This window comes from Rhea pennata, chromosome 2 (assembly GCF_028389875.1).
Source record: "Rhea pennata isolate bPtePen1 chromosome 2, bPtePen1.pri, whole genome shotgun sequence".
Taxonomy (NCBI): Eukaryota; Metazoa; Chordata; class Aves; order Rheiformes; family Rheidae; genus Rhea; species Rhea pennata.
The window spans coordinates 63,533,711-63,550,296 of record NC_084664.1 but is presented as its reverse complement, the minus strand read 5'-3'; the positions used below and the strand labels follow the sequence as shown (position 1 = coordinate 63,550,296).

At 40.0% G+C, this 16,586-nt stretch overlaps 1 protein-coding gene across 3 annotated transcripts in view; it reads left to right on the top strand.

Moving 5' to 3' along the window:
* The window catches only part of GRB10 (growth factor receptor bound protein 10), a 151,632-nt gene that overhangs the window by 54,513 nt on the left and 80,533 nt on the right, over positions 1-16,586 (top strand). For all 3 annotated transcript variants that reach the window (XM_062569618.1, XM_062569620.1, XM_062569619.1), the window contains exon 3: positions 10,220-10,313. In XM_062569618.1, coding sequence (XP_062425602.1) covers positions 10,220-10,313 — 94 coding nt within the window. The remainder of the gene's footprint in view (positions 1-10,219; positions 10,314-16,586) is intronic.

The following is a 16,586-nucleotide window of genomic DNA, read 5'->3' as shown; positions in this document are numbered from 1 at the left end:
CTGTTCCCACCAGCATCTTCCAGAACAGAAATATGCTGACGTGATAAGGTACCTTATGGGAATGCATGATTACACACATGGTGTCACCGTTGTGGTGTTGTGCTAATGAGCTCCCAGGTAATTTGCAACAGTTAAATTTCTTGTTTTAACCAGATGACATGGTCTTCAGTACAACTGTATTCAGTAGGTGGCCTGTTCCTTTTACTCGAAGCTTGCTACTGAAGCCAAATTCAAAGTTTTACTCATTTCTTCCTCATTGTACCATTTTTTCATTTGATCTCTGATTTGACTTTACTCTCTCCGGGAATCTTTTTCACTACTTTTATTCCATCAACCTGCGCTTTCAGGTCAGAAAAAATAGCTCAAAAACTACAGGAGGCAAAACAATAAATACTGATTATGCTATAAAAGCTGCCACCCTGAATTCTGGAGTTAATCACACTCTCAGCTGAAACATGGTAGCATACTCATGTGCAAGCTCCTAGCCCCTCCAACTGCAAAGTAAATACGGCCTATATTTCCCCACTAGTCTTTGGTTTCAGGGGAAAAGTGGGGAGAGAAAGATCTTTCGAAGCCACGTGAATACAGATTTAACAACAGCTCAGCTGGTCACATGCTGAGTTCCTTGGAGTCAGCAGCCTAAGTCCATTTGACAGAAGGGTTCTTGCGGTTAATAGCTGTAGCATTTCTGTGTTGCTAAAACCAGTGCAATGAAATACTGCTGTACGTGCACACGTGCTATTTTATTATTTATTTATTTTTTTTTAAAAAAAAATCTGTTTGGGGTTTCTTAAGCTGGAAACCCTTTTCTTCTGACTGACCAGGTTTCACATGGCTGTTGAGATCTGTCATCGTTTGGAGACTCCTGTACATGTGTGTCTTGTTTGGGTTGGTTTGTTTGCCTTGTTTCATGTACTCCCTTTGTAATTTTTGGCACACCATACTGTCCTCCAATAACATGCTGGCAATTATGAAAGCTCTTTGATCTGTTGACATCTTACCGTAGCCTCGTATTCAGGGAACTTATGCCGAATTAAAAGAGGTATTGTTGTTAATCATATTAAAATGTCGCAGTGTACGTTCTCAAGTGCTGTGGGTCACTTTGGATGTATCCAGTAGGCCTCAGCAAAAAGCAGGGAGAAGCTGAATATCAAAACAAGCAGTCACTCAACACTCTTTACTGGGAACTAGTTTAAATAAGAAAAAAGAAAAAACTCTACACCAGAAGAGGTGATTGACAGTCTTGCTTTTAGCAAGCAGTTTTTTTATCCAGTGCCAGTTTGTGCAAAAAATAAAGATTTACACTTTGTATTAGGCTTTCCAGGGACAGCTTGCAACTTTACATGTAATCTGTTACTATTTAAATGCAAATTGCTGAGCTTTTCAGAATTTTCTTCCTTTACAGAGTGTTAAGTCAATAAAGATGTTCTGATAAATCCCTCTTCTTGATGCAGGGTAATTGCTAGAGCTACCTTCAATTAGCTCACTTTCCATAAGGAAGAGAAAAGATGGCAACTATTGCATTAAAAAAAAAAAAAAAAAAAGAAAAGACTATGTTAGTAATACTAGAACTACTGTAACAATGAAACACGTTTCATAACTAGATTATTTTAAATCAGACATAGATAGCTAAAGACTCCACTAAAAAATTTATCGTGCTAAAAAGTGACTATGAGCTACTTGAATACTCCTATAGTGAAATCAGTTATTTCTTTATCGTACTCTGTTAAGGGATACAGCGATGCCAAAAATACTGCAGGTTTCATTCATTTTGAGAAACAGGAATAAGATACTGGTGTGCTGAAACATCCAAATCACTGGTGTGAGTCTTAATTTTGTTCTGTTTTCTTTCAAACTGCTGTGAATTGAGAATTTGTATGTAGGTGGCACTGTAGCATAGTTTGTGTTGAAATATTGTCCTACCTTCACTAAAATTTGGGAGCAGTGGCTTTATGAATTCTAATAAAGCAGCACTCTACCGAGGATTATTTTAGGAAAACTGTTTTGATGACGAGGCAGAAATGTTCAGTAATGTCACTTCCTTGAAACTGCGAAGGTCAAATAAAATTCAAACATGATTAAAGAATGAAATAAATGCATCTTGTTTTATTAGTAATTGTTTTTCTCTGAAGGCTTGTTGCAGCGTAAGCAATGCAAAAGGACTTTTTTTAAGAACCTATATATTGTAGGCAACTTTATCTTAAACTCTATCCTTTTCTTTGCATACATTACCATATTGATTTGCTCTGAAAGTTTGGAGCCCTGCCATGTGGTTCGTGGATGAGCACAGTGGTCTGTTGCTGCAAAGCATCTGATGCTGGATTGTTAATGATGAAAAGGCACGAGTGTCATTGTTCAGAGTAGCTCTACTTGTGATTTTTTTTTAATAAGTTATAGAGCTGTCACCTAGGATATATGAATCTCTGCCTCATTTCTGAGATCTTAAATATTTTCTTTTTAGTAAGGCTGGCTGTTTGGGAGATGCATGAAAAGTTGATTCCATATGTAACTGAAAGCAAGCCACCTGAGGCATTAACATCCCTGTCCAAGAGGGGAAATTAAGTTCTAGAGCAGATTGCACCATGCAGCAGATAAATGGTTCTTTATCTAAGCAGAAAGGTGTGTAGTCAATATAATTAAGATCATATGTTCAGTTGACTGGGACAACCTAGACCTAGTTAATTGCTATCTAAGGCCAAGGATCACTCTCCAGGGTGACAGGGGAGAGGTATCAAGCACACCTTGAACTGCAGCAATTGAGCAGATAGGCTAGGAAATGCACAGAGAGATAAAGGCCATATCGCTGACAGCTGAAGTGGGTAAGGATAGCAGAGTGCTCTTGTCTGTGAAGTTGTTCAGCACAGCATTTGAAATTCATCAGGTTTTCAAGATGAAGACCTGAAAAACAATTTCATTGGCATTCTGAGAGTTATTCTGTTAGCTGATGTTCTATGAATTCGAATGTCTGGATGTGGTAGCCTCTGCCACCTAGGAAGCACTGTCAATGGCAGTGAAGAATCATCTCCCCCTATCAGCCCTTTTCAAATCAGAACCATCAAGAAGACAAAAGGGAACAGTGCTGTTGCCTTGAAGAAGAGACCAATTTTCAGATGGCATCAATCTCTTTGCTTTGTGTTTCATGCTATTTTCATTCCTTTGTTAGAATTTCACTGCTCTTGAGTTTTCAGGGGGACCTAGCTAAAAGGGAGCATGCACTTAAATGTAATTTAGGCCATCTAGCTGTAGTTGCTACTTTCCAAAGTGTAGTTTTGAATACTTATTCTTAAAAAGCGTGTACTTACATAGAAACAGTAGTTCCTGCAACCTAGGTAGCACCTTCCCACCCCCTTTCCTCTCCATTTCCCTCCCCCCCCCCCATTCCCCTCCCTGGAGCCACGCAAACGAGTTTCCGCACTGCCAGATCCCAGAGTCCACCAGGTCATCTCTTCATGCATTGAGCCTTCCAAGAAGGTTAATGTAGTACATCGTTAGTGTGAGCTGGGACAGAGTGTCCAAGGCAGTTCGTAGAACATCTCCCCTCCACTTCGTGCAAGGGTGCTTTCAAAACCCAAATCCCACAGCCAGTATTCTTAGAAGCCGCTGGCTGCCAGCATTGCTATAATCGGAGCTGTAGTGGGTTTGATGCCAAGTAGAACAGATGAGCTACCTTCTATTTCATAGGGCTGATGAGTTTGGGGAGGGCAGCGGGTTGAAAACGATCAGATGACTTGTACCTTCTTTCTGTGTATAACAGCTTCTCCCAGAAGAACATGTTGAGATTTTTTCGTAATGCAGGTTAAAACATTTTGAGGAAACTCTCAGAGTAGACTGGTATGTTGGTGTTGGCAGGTGCGTTACACGCTCAAATTTTCCATAGCACCTGCATATAAATATTCCCATATGTATTTCTCAACTTTTCCCTTTCTTGTAAGGAGGGAGTGTCTGGCCAGGCACTTCAGAAACTTGAACAAGACCTGGGAAGTTAGCCTATTTGAAAATCCTTATGAGAGTCAAAGTTTTACAAGTAGCTACACTTCCTAGAGGTAAAATACTCCCTTAGATTGTGTGGGCACCAGCTACTATAGTGGTTGGTATGTAGGAATGCCTAAGTTTACTAGAGTCTTGCTATGCTCTTAACTCAATTTAAGTAGAATAGTTTATTAAATATTAATCCTTTATTAACAGAATAATGCTAAATCCCACTGAAAAGCTTGCTCTGAAAACAGAGAAATATCACATCTTTCTTTGGTTCACTTTATACTTTCAAATACTAGCAGTCCTTTGTCAGTGAGACTGACTTCCTTTGGATGTGAAGCTAACTTCCAATTAAGTACAAGCTAAAGATTCATTGTCAAGATCTGTGGGCACTAACAGAAAAAGCAGAATTTCTGTATAATCATATAATTTTCTACTGTGAAAATCTCTAATCAATGCTGTTTCCTAACATAAACTTCATTTATTCAATGGTGTTTTGTAAGAAAATGGAGCTTAGTTTATGTATTAAAAATGAAGCAAAAAGACATTTCATCAGAAAATAAATGCTTCATTTCTGTAAGTGCTTTCTAGCTGAAGATAGCTTTAAGAAGTGATTGCTTTCACTGAGAATCTTGTGTACTTGTTTTTTCCCTCTGTATTTCAAGACTTTACTTTAGCTGTAAACTATGTAAACTGTCTCTTAACAGCCACAGTGGTTTTAGTCTCATTAAAAATAGAACAAAGCTTTTAGCATTTCTAAGCCTGTCAGTTGGATTCCCTTCTTGCTAGATGATTAAAAGACAGCAACCATGATGCATTGAATCTCTTCTACCATAATAAATGAGATCTGATCCAAAATGTACACACTGTGGAATACACTTATGCATTTTGTCTATACAATAACAATGTGTAGACTCGAAAGGCAGCTAAATTCTTGCAGAAATGGTTAGTTTGTACTAAGAAAGGACAGTATCTAGTGAGAGGAATTTAATTTGAAACAATTCTTGTCAAGTTATGGTTGCAGTAGAATTGAAAACCCTGCTAATGCTGGCTTTACAAAGATCAACCTATAGAAGCTGAATCTGTAATGCTCGCAGGTATGCATGCTGTGGAAGTCCATTGCTGAAGTTTTTAGCTAACATAGGGTGCTGACTCCTGTCTTGCTGGAGAAAAACCTTTTAGAATAAGCTACTATTACAAAACAACTTTTGAGAGGTTGCTAATTGTAGTCCTGTTCCAAGTCAGTGGACTTTTTTTCCTCTGGGAACGGAAGAGTCATTTTTCTGGAAAATGGAAGAAACTGGCTAGTTGCTGACAGTATCTTCTGGTGTGAAACAATATTATCCTGATAGCAGTTGAAGTGCAGGTAATGGCAAGTCACATAGCTGTGATAATATCCCTTAAAATAAATCTGAAACATCTTCAGAAAATAACTCCTTTTGGCTCAGCTATACCAATATGTAGTATAAATATATCAGGCTGCAAGGCACTTTATATATAATAGAGCTTTTTGCTTGATACAGAAGAGGAAACACTTCATTGATTTGGAATATGCACAATACTAGGTTTTAGTGTAGAGTGGATCCCCCCCCAAAATGTTTTTTTTTCCCTCAACTGCAGCACTTCCTGGGCAGTGGGTTAGTAAAACTCAGATGGGGGTCGGGAGGGAAGTTCTTCCAAGGTCAGATTGGCAAGTATTTCTGCCTTCCCCTGCATCATGGGGTGTAATATAATTCCTGTGATCACAACTTCATTTAACAAATTCCCTGCCACTGCAGACACATAGGCACAGGTCTGTCTCTCTCTTTTCCTTTCTTTCTTAATTTAGGGCATGTTGTGAATCTTGCGGGTATTGTATTGTATCTGGTGGGCTTTTCAGCCTGTTGAGGGTTGTATGAACGTGTGGATAGTGAGGGTTCTGTGCACCCTTCCAGGTTATTGCATGTTTTCTGTGATTCAAAGCGATTACGTTCAGAGGTGACATAGCGTAACAGGTGGACTATAGGGAGGAACGTTCTTCTAGCTTCACTGCTCTAATACTCCAAAACGCAGCGTGTTTGCTGTAGGTCCCTGGGGTTATCTCAGTCTTGACAGTCAGCGTTGTAAAATCAGACAAATTCCAACTGTCAGTGGTTTTGCTACTTCAGGATAGAGCCTGACTTTTGACAAATCTAAGTGGCTTTATTTTAAGTCCTTGTTTGTACAAGCTTTCTTAGCAATGAGGAATGTTAAAATTCTAGGTTCACAGTTGCTTTGTTGACTTTCTGAGCCTTTCAGTTGGCTCTTACCTAGCCAAATGACTATAGTTAAGAGACTGGAAAGCTAGTTACAGCTCTTTAATTATGTAATATGTGGTTTGTCTGAGAATGTACTTTTAAGTCTTTTGCCTGGTATGCACAGCCTTTTTTATTCCTTTTCCCTTCCCTTCTAGTACATGTTAAGCACTAGCCCAGGGAAGATGAGGTTAGAGCACCCCAGAAACAGCTCTGGGAGAAGTCAGTAAAAAATATAAACTGTACTTGAGTAAACTTGAAATCGTATGCAAAACAGTAACTTTAGATAAACCCAAGAGCCTTGATCTTCCCTCACAGCTGTATTTGAGACAAATTTTCCTCATGGTCTGGGGTGTCAGTGGTAAGGCAGGCTGAAAATATGTTGTACCAAACAGCTTTCTCGTAGGAGACGGTGCTGCTGTATTTAGCTGCTAAGAAGCCCAGTGACATAAATCTTAAGAAAGCACCATCACATGCATTACTAATTGATCTAGACCTTGGAGTTTGGATTAGAGCTTGGACATTGATCTGGGTCTGTCTGGTGGTTTTTTTCTTGTAACAGTCTACGCATTTGCTTTCATAGGGCAAAGTGTAAAATTGAGTGACAGAACAGAAACTGGCTGCTGATACCAGTAAACTAAAGGAAAGTTTATTTGGATAAATAGCACGTCCCATAACTGATCCTCCTCGTAAAATGTGGGGCTTTAAGTAACCCAAAGCTGCAAAAACATGACGTAAAAAGAAGCATAGCTTAGAAAACAATGCAGAAACTGCTATAGATCACTTTATTACCTTCACGTAGAAAAAATTTACTTTACTTACATGCAAAAAGTCCTTTATTTGGGAAGTAAAGAATGATATGAAGTCACTCTCAGAAGAAATGCTGCCTGATTTGTTTACTGTCTAGTGAGACAGAAGGAACTACAGAAGCATGCTAAGCATGGCAGTCTGGGATCAGACCAAAGAAGTATTCGTCTACCTCTGCATCCAGTGTCTAAGCGTAACAAGTTGCAGATCTAAGAGAGGGTGTAATTTCTCAAGGTATCCCCTTCCTGCTTCTGCGTTCCCTGAGCCAGGAGCTGTATCCGCTCTTTAATAGCCCTTGATGGACTCCTCATCAGTGAATTTTAATAACTGCTTTTTTTGAACCTACTTATACGTGACCCCTCTGCAATAGTTTCCTCAGCCTGGGCTATCAGAAAGTACTTAATTTTGCTTTACACAGACTGTCTGAACAGAGTAAAGCTAAGGTGGCTCAAGTAATGAGCTGGCTAATTTTCTCTTCATGCTTGATTAGTTTTGAGACATCTACTTGGTGTGATCAAGTGACACTGCTAGGTGGGCAGAGATGTGCCTTAGCTGTAGGAGAGCTTCTGTGCAAACCAAGGCGTATCTGTGTTGGTCGTCTCTTAAACTGCAGCGGAGCCCGTGAGCACGTCTGACTTTGCTTTCTGTTGTGCTGGACAGTGTACAAACATCAGAAGTATGTCATGATCTTAATTTGTCGCTGTGGGATTGCTGGCAGGAGCCTGCGTGACTCTTGCTCAATTGAACCTTTTGTTCAGGGGCACGGACGGCTGTGTGGGTTTGCAGACAGCTACAGCAAGTCCAAACCCAGGCACTGTCGTCTTGGTGGTCTGGACATGCAAAGTCTGGACATGCTCCCAGGGGCTTCCGAGAAGCTCTGCTGCCACTTCTGTCCTTCCTTAATCTCTTAAACGTCCAGTGGCTGCTCAAGTTAGAGTAGCTTTCTCCAGAGGCCTGGAAATCCCCTGTTACTTAAGATTGCAACTTTTTCCATCCCCGTTAAATTCATGTTGCTTCCTTTGTAAAGAAAGGAGGGGGAAAATGGCAGTGCAGATGGTAGTTTATTATTTGTACTCGTGGATCTGCTTCCTCCCTTCTAAAGACTAGTCTGAATGACCAGAAAACCTTTACTGAAGGAACCAGGGTGCAAGCCATAGTAATGGCAGCTCAGCCAAAAGCTGTTGCCTCCTGCTGTTAAATGCTGCTCTGTCCCGAGCTAAGCTGCAGACAGGAGCAGCAGCCCTTGGAGCCGAGGCAGGCGATTTAAGGAACACTTATGCAGACAGCAGAGCTACTCTAGTATGCAGTTGATGGAGTCTCTCTCTGATTAAAATGTCAGATTTAATGTTTTCTTGGATAGCTGCACCAGCTACCATACTAGCACAAACAGCAGCAAATGTAGCACGTCACGGCTGAACGCGTGTAACTTGAAAGACTTGGTTATGGATTGAAAAATAATCCCAGATTGTCCTGGTTATTGATAGGGGACGGGGAGATAATACTGTTTATGAATGGACTGTGGCTCTTGATGTGATGCAGACGAGTAGCGTTTTGCATCGTGCGGTGCGGATTTGCAAAGGCCCCTGAGAGCTGACCTGCCGTGTCAGTGCGTACGAGGTTGCAAGCGCTTTAAGAGACTCCATAAAAATAAACCTTGCTTGAGATCCTTCTAGCGCTCCGGCTAGTCACTTGATTAATCAACCTGGGTCGCAGACGCTGACTGACAGAGCAAATAGCACATGCAAACAGGTCCGCGAGGGCTCGTGCCCAAACTGGCTTCTAAAAATACTGTAATAATAGCTGGGCCGATACAGTAAGTTAAGTAACGTGCTTTAATTTCATATCGAGAGCGTTTATGGGAAGAGGGGAAGATAGTGGAGGATTAAAATGCGGAGAAAGCACATGACTTGTCGGGAGCAGGGTTTCGGGGGCACCGGGCGCGGGAGGGATGATGGACGAAAGCAGGTGCCCACCGTGCCGAGGGCCGCGGCTGCGCCGAACAATGCGGCTTGGCACGCACCCGTTATATAACCTTTTTATTAAAAAAAAGAAAGAAAGAAAGAAAAAACCTTGTTCCCGTGTCTGTCTGACTCCTGCTGCAGCCTGGCAAAGCGCCACTGTTTGTCTGTGGAGGACTGACATAAATAGACTCTGGAGAGGGTCATGTGAAACTACCGTGGGCTCTTTTTAGCATCGCCCAGCGCTCACCTTCCCCGCGCTGCCCGCAGCGCTTTCGCAGGTGGGGTGGTGTTCGGGCAGGTGGAGTGGGCCGGGAAGGTGCCTCCTGGGCTTCGAGGGGAATGCGATTCGTGCCACGGGATTTACCTCTCATTTCTGGGCATGGTAGCGGCACAGCTTCTGGGCCATAATCTATTAGTGTAGGCAGCTTCATGACCTTCCTTCTGGTTTTCCATACGCAGTTTAACTGGTATATGCAAAGTTATGTCAGGTTTGAAAAACTATGTACCTACTCCAAATTTCCTTCTCATACTGGTACTTCTAAAAATCAGTGCGACTTATCTTACTTGGCTTATTTTTTGTTTATATTTCAACTTTCCTGTTCTCTCCTCCTAGTCGTCTTTTTTGGCAAGATCTGTGAGAAACTGTGGTATTTTAGACTTAGCCAAATTCAGTCTATGTTAAAACTTCTTGAAACCTGATCTTGTGAGAGTTCTAGTATGAAAAAGAGTTCAGGTTGGCAACCAGAATCATGGATGTTTATCTAAACTGAACTTCTGGTTCCTCTTGAGGTTTGGTAGTTCACTACTGAATCTGTTTCAGTCCAGTTAATTAGTTACAAATCCCTAAGCCACAGTCTTGGAATTAAAGAAAACAAAGCCCCAAGCCTCTACATAATTTGATGCAAGAAGAAACTTCTGTTAAACGACGAAGTACATTTACATCACTGTTCTCCAGTCTGAAATGTAAAACTAACGTACAGATGAGCCAACAGCACAGTCACTTATTTTAAATTCATGTCTGCCTGTATTATTGCGACAGTCTTGTGTCCCCCTATATGTATTTATATTTTTTCCTCACTTTTCCTATATCTGTCTCTCCTTCAGAGCTATGGCAAAGATCATTTTTATCAGTGCTTTGGCACTGAGCAGCGTAGCTTACAGAATGCCTGTTTTTGATAAGGTTCTCTGCTGTTCTGTTTTTAGGACAATGTAGATCAGACTTCAGCTCATGGTCGGCGGGATCTAGTGGAACCAGGATTCCAAGAACCATCTAACCGCATCTCCCTAAATCACCAAGGTAAGGAAGGGTGGATGGGAATCCAGGCTTATCAAGGGAAAGCTGGAGAGCTGCATATCCAGAAATAGTTTTGCCTCCAAGTTGCAATTTCTCCTCTTCATTAAAAAAAATATATATATGTACACACACACACGTATATGTATGTGTACACACACACACACATATATGTACACATATAGTTTCCTTCAGCTTTCCTGCTCCAGCCATCCAGCATCTTTTCTCACAGCTGTCTTGTCTGAGCTACAGATGAAGATGACTCAGTACTTGCTGTGCATCTCAAGTCTTTTAAACAAAACTGGCATTGTTAGCCTGGAGAGGGTAGGAATTTGCTTCTGTTTTCGAGGAGAAGGAAGAGGGAAGTATTGAAATTCAATTCAACATTTGCAATGCTAAAGTTGCATTTTAAGAGTTTTCACCTGCCACAGAAAACGTTCACAGCTCTGACTTGACTCTTTCCCTAGGAGTGAAAGAGAAGAGAGAGAGAGAGAATGTTTTCTTGCTTGGCGTGACAGAAATCAGCTCAGTTGGGGAAAGAGTCCTGAGCTGATGCCGTAATGCCAATGCAACCGTCTATTTAGGTTCTGTAAGTCAACAGGAATATATATCAAAAGTTATAATTAATCTTAAAAGTCTTTTTCAATTATTGAGTGATTTGCCACTCTTGAGTGCATCTGTAATGAGTAGCAATGCTTCATGATGAGACAGATGTCCAAATAGTGTCTCAAAAGCTACCATGGTATCTAAATTTCTATCTCATCTACAAAAGATGGTTAAAAGCATAGCAGGGTTTATTTTGGCTCAGCTTTAGTTTTTTGGCTTTGAAATAAATATTAATAGAAAGTGCTGTCTTCACCAGTGAACCCCCTTCCCCTCAGTCCTCCTGATAGATTAATTTGTGCTTAAAGTGCTTAAAGCTAGTTTTCAAATGCATTTCTTTAATGAATGAGTTTACAGTACTGTAGTCAGCACAAGACTATTGAAACACACACACACAAAAAAGAGTAAATTAGTTAAAATATTATTTACCAAATGTGACGTGCTTAACTTTTTCTTCAAAAAAATCTAGTTTCTTTCATTTTGCCAAGGGCAGCAAGACATTGTGACTTACAAATCCTCAGCACTATTTAAGTTTGACAAACAAGTCCCCGAATATAATGAGTATTGTATTTTAATTCCCCACACACCTCAAGTTTTCCAGGTATTTTAAATTTATACACTTAATTGAAAACAGAAGAGAACACGTTGCCACAAAGAGAACTTCAAAACTTTGCACAGCAGTGCATTATGGCCTGCTTACGTGCATATGACAGTTTTTATAAATTCCATTTTTCATTCATTTTAGAACAGTATTGTTATATTAATCTTATCTGCTTTGTAATATGCAAATCCTAGAGCAGATTTATATAGCTGACATTTTCTGAAGCTATTTGAAGATACCATTCTTTTAATAAGGGGTATATTCTGGAGCACATTCTGTATGATCTAAGTTCACATGATAGGTGAGAGTATGTGGCTGTTGCTAGTGAAGGCTGAATATATATTGAAAAGAAATAGTATTGTATTTTGATGGCAAAATGCTAACTCTGTAGTCTGACATTTTCCTAATAGATTAATACTTCCTTTTCAGCTCCTTCCTTTCTTCTATCTATATTACAGTAGCATGAAAGGATCCATAAAACATCAGGTTTGTTTAGGCAGCTAGATGTGGTGCTGCTTATAGTCCTTTCTGAGCGTCTTTCTCTTGTACCTTTATACAATGATTCATATCTCTGGGCACCCTGTGTAACGCCAGATGTTTTCTCTCATTTGTTCCTGGCATTGCATACGTGAAGCATACTTAGCACCTGATGTGTGGCTCTGCCTGACCTACTATGAGATAAATATCTATATTTAATTCATGAAAGAATTAGTTTTGAACAGCATATTTGTCACAGTGGTTCTGGCAGTTTAAGAGCTACTTCTAAAGTAAGACCTACTTAACATCTTTCCCGATGGTTTCTGAAATACCACTTTTTGAAGCTGCAGATTGTTTGGATTTTTCTCTGCGTCAACGGAGTGACAGCAGTCAAATTATTCAGTATTTCTAAAATCTTTGATTTCATTGCTAGATACTTGAAAATACTTACAACAGGCTATGGCTGACTTTGCTTCCAGTTATATAGGATATTACTTTCTGAGTAATCCCACTGACTTCAGCTTGTACTGACTAGCAGGTCTAAAGCTCTTATTCCTGTGTTTCCTAAGAATTTTAAGGAAAACTGGTAGGCTCAGACTTGCACCAAAGCTGATTTAATACATGAGCAGAAATTTTGGAAGGATTACAGTTGGCTAAAGTACTTCACGTTAGGTTTTTCTTTTTTTTTATCTCCTCTTCTTTTTTCCATTTAGTATGCTGTGTCTGAAATACTGCAGCTGAACTTTGAGCAACCTTACTTATTACGTTATTTTATGTATGCGCTTCCAATTCATACCTGACCGCACTGTTCAGTGAGTACAGCAGATTTGCCAGTTTCTGTTGAACATTAACTTACAGCCCTTTGCTTTCACTTGGAAAGCTTTGGTGCAAGCACTTACAATTCTAAACCAGACCCTGCTTTCCATGGCCTATAAAAATGGTGATTAGCTTCCTCTGAGGCATTTGAACCTCTTCAACATAAACTGGAAAAAGAGCATGCGAGTGGAGTCTGACATATCCCTGCCAACTGTCCCTGCATGAATAAGCTCTTTCTTGTAAAGGGTATTTTAAGTGCATGTTTCCTGCTGAATCACTCTTTTACACAAGCAGATGCTTTATAACTGTTCAGCTTTTTATTTTAAAAGAATACCTTGTAAAGATTGGGGAGCAGAGAATTTCCTTTTTTTTTTTTTTCCCAAGTGAGGAGTCCTAAAATGTGCAGGCTTCACACAAAGCAAATGTGAAATGCTGAGTGCAGATGAAATAGTATTTTCCTCCTGTTAATAGCTGCTTATATGTAGGTATGCTAAGACTTCACTTCTATGAACAATAAGTATTTTTATATCTAAGCCATTATTTAATGTTATTTTTTCACTGATTCTGCTACTTGTGTACATTTTGTTAGGGTGCTAAGCCCAGACAACAGGAACTAGGATTTCTTACTTATACCCCAAAAAAGGGTATATTCCCTATCTATTCAAGGGAATAGGAAAGTTTCTTTCTATAAGTTTCATTAAAGCCGAGCAATATTAATATTCACTGATGGAAGAAAACAGACACATTTCAGTTAGCTATTGAAACCTACAGAAAGTTAACAACAGGCAGGATTTGGCATTTAATAAACATCAAGCCAAGTATTTTTCAAGCATTCACTCCTGCAGTTATAGTAAAGCTACAGTACAAAGAAGAAAAAAAATACCTAAACTATGTGGCATTTCTGGAAGAGTTAAGGAAAGAGGTCAGAAAATGATCAAAACAGTTATTTGCCATCTTTAAAACCACAAAAAGAATGGCAAAGTAAAATATTATGTATTTTCTTCCTCCAGGAGTGGAGTGTGGAGCTGAAGGAAACTATAGCCTGCTTAACTGAGTCTTCTCTGCAAAATGTTTAGCACCAGCGAATGTTTAATATTTCACAATGTCAGGGTTCCCTGCATTCATTTAGCATTCAGTAGTGAGGGGCAGCCCTGGAAAGCATAAGGACACTTTTAGCTGAAAATACTTGCATTCACACTGGACTATCATTTCAATGCATTTGCTAGAGGTGATCAACAGCAGAACTTGCTCTCCCCCCATCCCAAATTATGCTGCTGGATTTCTTCTCTCCCTCATCACACTAGCTGAACCTCCATTCCTCTTGGTTGAGGCAGCAGCATGGGGTGCTGTAAAAGTTAATCGTGAATGTGTTGTCTTAGGAGAAGACTCCCTTACTGATTTGCCTGCACTACCTAGGAGTGAGTCACCCTGCCACATGAAATATGATACCAAAATTCAACATGCTATGGAAAGAACTGTAGAACCTCTTGGAAGTCAACTGAATTTACTGACTCCGAGACTTCATCAGGGTTTGAGATGCAAGCTGTGCCAACATTGCTACATTGCTTCTTCTCCTTGTTGAGGCATATTTCAGAGCTCATTTTCCTATTTATGTTTTTTTTTTTTTTTTTTTTTTTTTTCCCTAATAAGTAAATAATGCCAACTGCAGTCCTGGTAGTGCAGTTTATGGGCATTGCCTTTTATTAGTACTTGCCATGTACTTTCTGAGGTAGTGCAGCTACTTATTATTCAGGATTTTGAAGTCAAGCATAAATGAGATGCATTCTGTTGCCATAACTTCTTAATGGAAATATTAGGCACTTTCTTTATGTGTATACTTGAAGAGAGGATTCTCGGTGGTTTGTGCAAAAGCATTTTGCCTTGGGTCCTTAATGAGAGATTTATCTTCCTTTTATTTCTGCATTCACATGCCGCCTTCTCTCCAGAGGCTGTTTCTCAGCTATTGTTGGACTTGGTGCTTTTTGTCACAGGACTTTCCAGACAGAAGTGAAATGAATACAGCTGCACCTCTGGCTTTGCAGCCAGATTGCTGCAGCAACAGAAGGAAAATAGTGATACTTAGCTAACAACAGTCCTTTGTCAACCGCCAATTCATCCTTTGTTCTTTCTCGGTTGGTCATGGTAGCAAACCTTGCCTACAGTGAAAAGACCACGATGCTGTGATGGTGGATTGGTCAGCTGTAGATTTCCGGGGTGTTCATGATGCTCGCTGCCCACTGACCTCGGAGGAGTCTAGTGTGGAATCCCGCTTGCATCTCACTGTGGTCAGTTCTTGACTGAGGTGGATGCTCACCTCGACCTCACTAGCTACTAACTGGCACACAGCCTTCATAAAGATGGCAATAGTCAACAATAGTGAAAGCTTCCGTTCTAGCATGCCACCTGGGTGCAGAAATTATGGGGCAACGTAAATTATGCGGACTTTTTGGGTGAGGACGGACTTAGAGAAGGTAGTACAGTGCCTGAGATGCAGCATAGAGAAATAGTCTTCTGTAGCCCTTTCTCAGCATTGTTGCTCTGATATGCTTTAAACATCTTTTCTTTTGTATCTGCCTGAGGATAGGCACATGAGATTGAGGTGATTTCTTTATTAGTTTCTGTGGCTGACGAACATGTTTGGTAACTGTCAGTGCTGCTTCTGATATGCCTCAGTTACAGGATTCCACTGGGATGAATCAGATATTTGCTGTACCAGAATGAAATCCTGTTTTTGCAAAATCCAGCTGGTCCTGAATTGAAAATGTAAAATGAAAAACAGATAGTTTTGTTCGTGTTGCAGAGACAATACCAGAGGCTGCCAGACATTCATGAATTCTCATGCATTGTACAAATGTTGTTGTCGTTGTCCAGGCTGAGAAAAAAACACCATTAGTGCCAAAAAGATTTACAGTAACTACCGTTGCACACAAAAGTGAGCACCCACTTCCTGCCTAGCTAATTACAGAATCTTTGTCTTCCTTCAGAGAGGGCTTCTGTTATCCTTCGTGATGAATCTTCCTAGCAGTGTTACCAGGAGGGCACCCCTAATAGCTGTGCAGAAGTTTAACTTCCCTGATGGTGTTTGCTCCCAAACATTTGGACTGAGCATTGTTTGCAAAAAATAAAAATAAAAAAAAAAAGATGAAATGGAAGATACGCTAAGTTTAGGTTTTTTTAGCCTAGGTAATTTCAACGTGGATGTTTGCATCAAGCTGCAGGAAGATAGTGTAGGCCAGCTGATTGAGTTAGCAGGAAAACTCTGTATAATAATGCCGCTATGGATGATTGAAATGAGAAGAAATGGATCAAGAACAAAAAAGAATGTGTACACATTCGGAGAAATACATCTGGAGTGACTGATGGACTTTCTCTTATTTTTCATTAGCTAGGGGATTAACTCTCTCTCTTAACTAGACAGTAAAAAAGAGAGAAGACGACTGTGTGCATTAACCAGTAAGAGGTCTAATGTCAACTTTGTAAATCTTTAATTTAGTATATATTTAAAATTGGATGTATTCCACTGAGGCCACGTCATATTAATACAAAAGCTCAAATACCTCATAGTCAGAAAGCATAGAGTTTTAAGCCTAATTATAATCTGTCAGGTTTCAGTGTGTTTCTTCAAAGAGCAAAATTCTTTTCAGGAAAAGAGCCCTCTGTCTTGGCTGTATAAGGCATAACAGTGTATGTTGGGGCTCTTAATTATTGTAAGATTTACATAAAGAGATGTAGGAAAAAGATGAGAATTTTAAAGTAAACTCAAAGTAGGAAGTACAAAAGTA